We start from the raw sequence: 10,941 nt of genomic DNA, 5'->3' as shown, positions 1-10,941 counted from the left end.
AGCCGGTGGGAGAGCAGTTTCTCACTCTCCCCTTTGGGTGTTCCTGTCAGGGCTCCAGGGAAGCAGACATAATTTACTTAATTGGCTTTCACTGTTACACATATAAGACAAAGTAAAAAATATCTCAGAGATTTTCACCTCTCTAGGCCAAAGGTAGCATGGAATTTCCTTCGCTATATCAGTAAATTAAGTATTTTTTCCTCTCAGTACTTTGCTACAGTCACATATTTTCAAGTACATGCACAAATCACAGTAAAGGGACAAATGTGTAAACATCATAGACTTTGATCTGCATGAAATCAATGAATTAAAGAGTTGAATCCTATTTGAGACTGTAAAGAACTACTTGAAACATGAAATTCTACATCACAATTTCTTGACTATGCCCAGTTGTTCTAATTATGGTGTGTTGTGGCATACTAATTGTTTTACATCACCTAAACAGTCTGAGTAATTTATACATAAATCACATGACAGCTGCCCTCCCCACTCTCTCAAAACAGGACGTGAGTGACCCCCTTTCCCACATTCTCTGGACAACTGACGCTTTGTTCATTTCTTTAACCTGCGACCCACTAGACTCCTTCTGACTGGGAGAAATCAGTGTGCTTTAACCTTTGTGTGTACTAGGAGGTTAAACCAGTGTGTGGTTGTATAAGGCAACATGCCAGTACGAAAACCGCATGAGCATAGAATAAAGCCGAATCTGTAGAAACATAAATCTGGCTTTCCCACATAAATAAGAGTGGATTAGGTTTTCTTACAAACTTATCTAAATGATGAATTGATCCAAGAGTCACTGCTTTTTGTAGAATTCCAATTTACTGTTGGCTAAGACCTGTGATATGCTGTTATCTATTAGTTTCATGTAAACTGGCTACATTCCACATTTTAACCACTGTCAACAATAATAGTAAGCCTGCTAAAGGCAAATGCCACTTAATTATGATTCCATGTGTGCTAGTTGTATAATGCAAGTCAAGACAGTTTAGTCATATTTGAAAATTAAAAAACTTGATGTTATTTTCTTTCTGTGAAGTACTCATGGTGTTGACAGACAGGGCTTTGATTTGCTGGAACATAACCCACCTATATTAATGTGTGTCCATCTAATATACGGCTAAAGCCAGGAGCTGGTTAGCTTAGCTAAGCATAAAGACTGGAAATAGCTACCCTACAAAATCCCTGGAGAACCCTGTTAGCCTACTGTGAGGTTGCAATGGAACCAGTGGAGCTGTTCCCCCTGTTTCCAGTCTTTATGCTAACCTAAGCTAACTGCCTGCTGGTACTGAGCTTCAGATTTAGTGCTTGGCAAACAAGCAAAGCTTTTTTTAAATGTCAAACTATTCCTTTAGCAAAGTATATACTTGTTTGAATGCCCTTACAGTAATCAAGTTTAAGTCTGCTAGCCTCCCTTTTGCATTTTAAATATTCAACAGGGAGAGGATGCCTACTGTACCTGTGCTCATTTATTGCAGACCTTATAAAAAGCAAAGCATTTCTTCATTCAAGGACGTGCTGATGTTAGAAGAGAGCATATAAACAGTAGATCTTGGGGGAAAAAAACTGAAAATTTCGTTCCTACAGTGCTTTTCTGAGCAATTATTTGGTGACCTTGTTCCCTTGGTGTATGTCTAGGAGCATGGTACACATCCTGTACAGACACAGCAACCTTTTTTACCAGAACTGTGTGAACCATGTCTGTCTCACACTCAATGGTGTGCACAGTGTTACTTCGTAAAGGGCAAAGATCAAATAAATTAAATGAAGAGGCCTGTCTTCTACACATACTGCACTAGTGTGCATCAGCAAAGAAATAATATAAGGGGGCAGCCATGGTAGAAGAAAAATGAAGCGTGCAAATGTCCCATCACAAAGCTGCTACGGGTGAAAAAAGCTTGTCGTGTGCCATTAGTGTGCCTCTACAGTAAATGTGACCCCACCAGAGGAGCATGTGCCTTGTGCCAACCAGTTGTGCACTTGAGTGTCCCAAGTGCCCCTTTTGTGTTAATTAAAAGAAGCACAAAAGTCCCAAACATACCCTGGTTTCAAATGCTTCAAAAAGAGAGCACTTCTTTACTCAATGTCACAACTTACACTGTAGAGAGAGATGGTCATCTCATTGCGTTCGCTGTACTATTAACCTGTGTTGACTCAAAAGAGTAAAGATAGATTAGATTAGATTAGAACCACCAGATTTTTTTTTTGAAGGTTGAAGGTGGTTTAAACAGCGACAATGCATCATATTGCATTCATAAGTGCATCATACCTTTTGCATATAACATATTCTACAAAGTTCCTGCAGCTATCAGATGTGATGGAGTAAATGTATGGTGGAAATGAAGTGGAGTGAGAGAGTGGAGAATTAATGAATCTCACAAAATAAAAATACTGACTAATACTTTAAAACTATGCTGCAGTACTTGAGTAAATGTATTTTCCACATCTTGGTGATACATTGCCTACCCTGCCACAAGTACAGTGACCATCTCAACCAATGTCCCCTTACTCACACACACACACACACACACACACACACACACACACACACACACACACACACACACACACCTCCACAGCAGTAATCCCACCAGGTTGTTGGGTTCTATGGGGGTCAGCGTTTGCCGGGTGCCTCTTTATTTGGGACTGATTACTTTTAGGCACAGTCATCGTATGGCCTCTGTCGACAGGGATAACGTTCATTGGGATCGGATTGGCGTCCGCCTCACTGGCTCCATTCACTGGGCCAGGCACAATCATTTAGAACTGGCAGACCAAACACCTAACCTACAGAGCCGGGCCAGCCCAGTCAGCAAATACAACTCTCCCCCCCTCACCCCTTCAGTTATCAGAGAGGATGGGGAGTTAAATGAGAGAAAGGGTGAGAAAAGAAAGAGAAATTAGAGCAGAGGTGGAATGGAGGATCGAGTGGGAGACTTGAGTGAGCAGCTCCAGCATTTTGGGTTCATAGGGAAAGAGTGACATAGAGAAAAAGAGAGACAGAGTGTGTGTGTGTGTGTGTGTGTGTGTGTGTGTGTGTGTGTGTGTGTGTGTGTGTGTGTGTGTGTGTGTGTGTGTGTGTGTGGCTTATACAGAGTTTTGAGTGTTTGACCCTGATGGCCTCTGTGGCAGACTACTGATTTGTCACTGAACTCAGATGTTTGAGATCCCTAGACCCCTAGATGTGACTGCAGACTCAAACTTCCACCCATGAGCATCTAAATGGTCAAACATGGCATATGCATAAAAAATATGTTATTGCCTAAGTAAAGTAAGACAAAAAATGCAGCCAGAAAACATTCACTTCGTGAGGTTTTACTATTGTATAATCTAATGTAATCATTGACAGAAATAAAAGAGACTTTTCTAATGGTTGCATTTGATGTGTTATGATTTTGTATCAGCTGGCCTCTGCTGCTCTCTTGTGGTGCAGCTGATAGGTTGTCTTCTTTGAGTTAGGACTAAGAAGGCCATTTATCTTTATGCTGCAGTATATTTGTCTTTTCACACCTGAGACTGAGTGCAGTCATTCACTGTAATACATAAAGAAAACACTTAAAAAAGGGAAGTTGCTTAGTTTCTAGTTACACTAAGTCTTATTGACCTTATAAGTTAAAGGTAATTTAGTTTATATATATATATATATATATATATATATATATATATATATATATATATATAAACTATATATATATATATATATAATTATAATTAGATGCCCGAAACCACCTCAACTGGCTCCTTTCGACGCGAAGGAGCAGCGGCTCTACTCCGAGCTCCTCACGGATGACTGAGCTTCTCACCCTATCTCTAAGGGAGACACCAGCCACCCTCCTGAGGAAACCCATTTCGGCCGCTTGTACCCTGGATCTTGTTCTTTCGGTCATGACCCAGCCTTCATGACCATAGGTGAGGGTAGGAACGAAAAACTGACCGGTAGATTGAGAGCTTTGCCTTCTGGCTCAGCTCTCTTTTCGTCACAACGGTGCGATAAATTGAATGTAATACCGCACCCGCTGCGCCGATTCTCCGACCAATCTCCCGCTCCATTGTCCCCTCACTCGCGAACAAGACCCCAAGGTACTTGAACTCCTTCACTTGGGGTAAGGACTCATTCCCTACCTGGAGAAGGCACTCCATCGGTTTCCTGCTGAGAACCATGGCCTCCGATTTAGAGGTGCTGATCCTCATCCCAGCCGCTTCACACTCGGCTGCGAACCGATCCAGTGAGTGCTGAAGGTCACAGGCCGATGATGCCATCAGGACCACATCATCTGCAAAAAAGCAGCGATGAGATCCCCAGCCCACCAAACTGCAACCCCTCTCCACCCCGACTACGCCTCGATATCCTGTCCATAAATACTACAAACAGGATTGGTGACAAAGCGCAGCCCTGGCGGAGGCCAACTCTCACCTGAAACGAGTCCGACTTACTGCCGAGAACCCGGACACAGCTCTCGCTTTGGTCGTACAGAGATTGGATGGCCCTGAGAAGGGACCCCCCTCACCCCATACTCCCGCAGCACCTCCCACAGTATCTCCCGGGGGACCCGGTCATACGCCTTCTCCAGATCCACAAAACACATGTAGACCGGTTGGGCATACTCCCAGGCTCCCTCCAGGATCCTTGCGAGAGTAAAGATCTGGTCCGTTGTTCCACGACCAGGACGGAATCCGCATTGTTCCTCTTCAACCTGAGGTTCGACTATCGACCGAACCCTCCTTTCCAGCACCTTGGAGTAGACTTTACCGGGGAGGCTGAGAAGTGTGATACCCCTGTAATTGGCACACACCCTCTGGTCCCCCCTTTTTTAAAAAGGGGAACCACCACCCCGGTCTGCCACTCCTTAGGCACCGTCCCAGACTTCCACGCAATGTTGAAGAGGCGTGTCAACCAAGACAACCCCTCCACACCCAGAGCTTTAAGCATTTCTGGACGGATCTCATCAATCCCTGGGGCTTTGCCACTGTGGAGTTGTTTAACTACCTCAGCAACTTCCACCAGGGAAATTGATGACAATCCCCCCCCATCATCCTCCAGCTCTGCCTCTACCATAGAGGGCGTATTAGTCGGATTTAGGAGTTCCTCAAAGTGCTCCTTCCACCGCCCTATTACCTCCTCAGTTGAGGTCAACAGCGTCCCATCCTTACTGTACACAGCTTGGATGGTTCCCCGCTTCCCCCCTCCTGAGGTGGCGAACGGTTTTCCAGAAGCACCTTGGTGCCGACCGAAAGTCCTTCTCCATGTCTTCTCCGAACTTCTCCCACACCCGCTGCTTTGCCTCTTTCACGGCAGAGGCTGCAGCCCTTCGGGCCCTTCGGTACCTTGCAACTGCCTCCGGAGTCCTCTGGGATAACATATCCCGGAAAGACTCCTTCTTCAGTCGGACGGCTTCCCTGACCACCGGTGTCCACCACGGTGTTCGTGGGTTACCGCCCCTTGAGGCACCTAAGACCCTAAGACCACAGCTCCTCGCCGCAGCTTCAGCAATGGAAACTTTGAACATTGTCCACTCGGGTTCAATGCCCCCCAGCCTCCACAGGGATGCACGAAAAGCTCCGCCGGAGGTGTGAGTTGAAAGTCTGTCGGACAGGGGCCTCCTCCAGACGTTCCCAATTTACCCGCACTACCCGTTTGGGCTTACCAGGTCTGTCCAGAGTCTTCCCCCCACCCCCTGACCCAACTCACCACCAGATGGTGATCGGTTGACAGCTCTGCCCCTCTCTTCACCCGAGTGTCCAAAACATACGGCCTCAGATCAGATGAAACAATTATAAAATCGATCATTGACCTTTGGCCTAGGGTGCTCTGGTACCAAGTACACTTATGAGCATCCCTATGTTCGAACATGGTGTTTGTTATAGACAATCCATGACTAGCACAGAAGTCCAACAACAAACAACCACACTGGTTTAGATCAGGGAGGCCGTTCCTCCCAATCACGCCTCTCCATGTGTCTCCATCATTGCCCACGTGCGCGTTGAAGTCCCCCAGCAGAACTATGGAGTCCCCCACTGGAGCCCCATGCAGGACTCCACTCAAGGTCTCCAAGAAGGCCGAATACTCTGAACTCTTGTTTGGTGCATATGCACAAACAACAGTCAGAGTTTTCCCCACCACAACCCGCAGGCGTAGGGAGGCGACCCTCTCGTCCACCGGGGTAAACTCCAACGTAGTGGCGCTCAGCTGGGGACATGTGAGTATCCCCACACCCGCCCGGCGCCTCACACCCCGGGCAACTCCGGAGAAGAAAAGAGTCCAACCCCTATCCAGGAGTATGGTTGGTCAATCACAGCATTATTATCATAATTCACATTTGTGAAACTTGGTGAAAATGGCACCTCTGTTTATTTAGCTAAGGTAGATATAAGCTATCCTTCATCTGGTACTGTTGCTGCTGGTCATGCTGATATGAGTGGATATGTAGCCTACATAGAGGAGTAATTTTATGGACTAACATAAAGATGTATAAAAGCTCTTCAAATACTCATATTATCTTAAAACAAAACAATATAATAAGTGGTTTTACATTTTATTTGTATTTATTTTTTAACCAGAAGTGATCATTTGTATAAATATGTGACAGAGGTCATGATTTGTTTAAAAATGTGACAGAGTTGATGATTTCTTAAATGTTACAAAAGTGATAGTTTGTATTAGGTAACAGAGGTCATGATTTGTTCAAAATGTTAGATGTGTAATTAGTACAAGTGTGACATGATTTGCTTAAAAATGTGACAGAGTTAATGATTTCTTAAAAGAAATGCTACAGAAGTGATAATTTGTTTAAATATGTGACAAATGTGTTCATACAAAACTGTCACAAATGATGTGTAATAAAATATCAAATCTGATAACTGGCTTTGATGTTGCATGTTTAAATATATATCTGTGTATGAATATTATTTAAAAGGTATAAGGAAATTTGTATCACACAAGTAGCCTTTCGTATTACTCAGTACCCCTGAGGTAGCTCTGAGTTTGAAAGGTGTTGGTGACCCCTGGTTTAGAGTATCTTTGCTACAGGCTACTATGAAAAAGTGAATTTTGATGGCGCTGTAACAATTAGGAAAATACGCAAGAGCTCGGCTCCTTTAAATGGATCATACCATTAATGACAGAAGGGGGGGGATGTTATTAGCCATTTCCACAACATGATGGTATTTCGCTGATATCTGCTGTAAATAAGGTGGGTATTATAATTTTAAACTACACGTTATTGTTTAATCTGAATTACCAAAATATCATAAAACGACAGTTACCTGGAAAGTAACTACTAACATTGAGCGGTCCAGGAAATCCCTGTATTTACAAACACACTTAGCTAGCGCTGTGCATGTATCCAGCAGGGAGCTAATGAGATATTACCTGACAGCGTAAAGACGCTTTGAGAAGATTTACCTGCCAAATTAAGCGAGACAGTGAAGCGGGTCAGACATGTTTGCGACTACGACGAGTGACAACCGCCGTGACGGCCCTGAAATTGATGCAAAGCAGCCTCAGACCACCGCAACAACCGAATACTGCGCAAAGTTGCAGCAGTGGATGTGGCAGTATTACTGGGGGTATGTCTATGATGCCAACTGGCAGAGCTGGCTGGCTCTGTCAGCATTCCCCTTCCCTCTTCCGTGCGGAATCCCTCCGCCTGGGACAGGCGCTCAGACACCAGGTACACCTGCATCGTCCTCCGGCGGTGGGCAGCAGGCTTTTGACACGCTTAACCGGTACAGTTACCCCTATCCCCTCAGTTTCCAGGCATCCCACCCTCATCAAGGTGGTGCCCACACGGGGCAGACCTCAGCTAACGTTACTGATGCCCGGTCAGCCCAGCAGCAGAATGGAAATCCACCTCAGACAGGTATGGATCAGTTTGACAGTGAGCTGCTCTAATAGTCAAAGTCCTACCTCATCGGAAATGCTGTTTAGCCTGCAGTTATGCGTAGGCTTTCTATTACATAAGCTAGGTCATGAGTCTGATAGGAAGCAGGATTAAGGAGCCTGTATTGCTTGCTTGTATACGCTTGAATCATTCAAAGGCTTTCTCAGTGCTCTTTTAACCTCTGAAGTTCAGTTGATATGTAAGATAATTTATTTGAGTATATAAATGAGACAGGCTAATGTGTCCCATAAAAAAGTATTCTCTCAGTACGCTTGTCTTTTCATCTGCTTCATACAGGACGGGAGTACACCATCCCCTCTCCTCTTCTGAGGTTCCTAGCTGAGACAGTGGACTTCTTTATACTGTTTTGTGTGAAGGCCACCATCGTGCTGTGGATCATGCATCTGAGTGGTATGAAGTGAGTGAAACTATTAAACACTTTTCAGTGGAAACTAATCTTGCCAACTAAAACGATAAACAAATTCAGACACAAAAAAAACCAGGCACTGGTGTAGCTGTGGGTCAGATATGCAACATACAGTATTTGCATGACCAAATAGTTAATTGCTTGCATCGTTGCTTTAATGCCAAGCTATTTCAGCATCCCCCCAGATCCATCCTCACACAGGCATACTATCTCTTCTCTTTAAAGGGACATTGCCAAATTCATTACCCACTTCATTGTGGAGGAGATAGATGAGAACACATCCATGGAGGACCTGCAGAAGATGTTGGCTGTAGCTCTGGTCTACAGGGTGCTAGTTTGCGTCTATGAGGTGAGTCATACTTTGCACTGCCTTGACAAAGGTAATATAGATACAGTATGCAATCTTTTAGCTATTGATGATTCAATTAAATATGATTAAATCACATGTCAAGCAGTGTAGTTCATGTTTATACCAAAATTGCTTATTACAGTATTTGGTAGTTCATAAAATGAAATTCACATTGATCCATTGCAACATTTAGTAACAAGTCTACAGGGATGGAATAAATGAGTATTTAAAACCAATGTCTTCTTAATGTAATGCTGCATACAAGGGTTTCCCAGCTGAATGGAATGACTCAAACCAGATGACTTCTTAACGCACCATTTGTATTTGGAGTTAAAAATATATATACATGTACATACACACAATTTTGTCCATTCACATTCGGTATGAGTTGCCTCATTGCCACATGCTCTTGTTTAATGACAAGAAGAGTCATGTACAGTCAAGAGTTCTTCTACAACACAACATTACGTCCCTCAAGGGAAAGTGATGCAACGTTGCATTCAAGGTTGCCACAGATGAAGACATGTATTGCGTCTCGTGTTCGACTTCTGCATTAGTGGCTTGTTTTCCCAGGTGGGAACCAGCCCTGGGACATTCAGGCACCTCTGCTCAGACTAATGCCATCTGGCAGGTTTCCTTCCTTGTTTGTGTAAACCTGAAAATGTATTTCTGGCCTTTTTTTTTTTTTTTTTTATACTCCTGCAGCATCATTTATAAGTTCTGACCTTAACTGTACAGCACATTTTATGAGCATGGCCAGGAGCCCACAGGCTATTGACAATGTGCATACCTGTATTAGGAAACAGAGATTGCATTCAGTGATAAACCGTGTACACTTTGCTATTCAAAGCATGTGGCTGGCTGATTTTATGTACCTATATTTTCCTTGTATTCTTATGTCTTCCATTTATCGTATATTACATTTTTTGTAAAGCACATTGTGATTTTTATCCGTGAAAAGTGCTAAATAAATAAACTTTACTTTAATACCTTACTTACTTTTGTCCTTCTTGTGCAATCAGACCATCTGTATCTGGGGAGCTGGTGGTGCTACACCAGGGAAGTTCCTGCTCGGCCTGCGGGTGGTGACGTGTGACACATCCACTCTGGTCCGACCCAACCGAGTCCTTGTAGTCCCAGCTTCTAATGTTTCCCTCTCCGCGTGAGTGATCATATACTGGATAAGTTACTTTTTGATTTGATTGTCCAAGTTGGAATCTATTGTGGTAACTAAATCACAAACCAATGTCTCTAGTAGTCTTGAGTACCTGTAGAGCATCTGTGTTGGAATACTCAATTGAACCTCTTGTTTTGTCTCGTCTCTTTTGTCTTAACTTCCACAGCTCTACAGTGCGGGCTCTTAATAAGAACTTCTCCATTGCCTTCCTCTTTCCCGTCTTCATCACTCTCCTCTTCTTCCAGCACAACAGGACTGTGTATGACATTGTGGCAGGGACCATTGTAGTCCAGCGCAGAGGGGGCAGATAGCCTCTCCTCAGGCAGCAGACTCTTTTACTGTATACTTGACAAAGCGCTACAGACCTGTGTGCGCTAAGTGTCTAAAATTTAAACCAGTCACAAATGAACTAACGTTGAAAAAAACAACGCATTGGCCCATTTCTTCACTGGATCAAACAGGGACTTAAACTGCAGATTATGTCATGCTTATTTATATCCATTCTTTGGGCCTATGGATATTAAGATGAAGAATTTTTTATTTATTTTTTTATTTTTTTAAATTGTATTGGAAATAACGATAACTTTTCTACCCGGTGAATGAGGTTCACACAAAAGAAATTGTGTTTGTGAATTTCCTGCTCATATTTTCTGTCTTCAGACTTGTAATTCTTGTGACTCAGGGCAACTGTTTTCATCACAGAACCACTGATTGTCTGAACTGCACTATTGAATGCCACTGCTCATGTCAGATTTAAACTCATGCATATTGTAAAACTCTTCTGGTATCAAAGACCATTAATGATTTATTCACATGTTATAATGTTGGCTTAGCAGTCCAGTTTATAGTTTACTTAAATCCCCAGTATGGCCACTTATTAAGATACCGGTACACGATTTATGCAGAAAGTCCATATTTGATTCATGGCCTCAAGTATCCATGTCTTCACATTTGAAACACAAACTAATTCAAATATTTTGATGAAACTAACCGTTTTTCACATATCTTAACACATTTTGATAAAACCTAAATAAAACAACCACCTGCTGATCTAGCATTTACAAAATGACCCTGATTACCACTAAGGAGTGTAGAAGATGAAATAAAA

At 43.2% G+C, this 10,941-nt stretch overlaps 1 protein-coding gene across 1 annotated transcript; it reads left to right on the top strand.

Annotated features, from left to right (window-relative positions):
* Window positions 1-7,141: 7,141 nt before the first annotated feature.
* fam8a1a (family with sequence similarity 8 member A1a) lies at window positions 7,142-10,479 on the top strand. The gene is made up of 5 exons (XM_078268292.1): window positions 7,142-7,859; window positions 8,178-8,298; window positions 8,533-8,656; window positions 9,679-9,818; window positions 10,000-10,479. The coding sequence occupies exons 1-5, from the start codon at window positions 7,439-7,441 to the stop codon at window positions 10,142-10,144; spliced, it is 951 nt and encodes a 316-aa protein (XP_078124418.1). The 5' UTR covers window positions 7,142-7,438; the 3' UTR covers window positions 10,145-10,479.
* The last annotated feature ends 462 nt before the right edge of the window (window positions 10,480-10,941 follow it).

The sequence above is a fragment of the Sander vitreus genome, chromosome 14 (assembly GCF_031162955.1).
Source record: "Sander vitreus isolate 19-12246 chromosome 14, sanVit1, whole genome shotgun sequence".
Lineage (NCBI taxonomy): Eukaryota > Metazoa > Chordata > Actinopteri > Perciformes > Percidae > Sander > Sander vitreus.
Note: the sequence above shows the minus strand (reverse complement) of the source record. Positions and strands in the feature narration are given on the sequence as shown.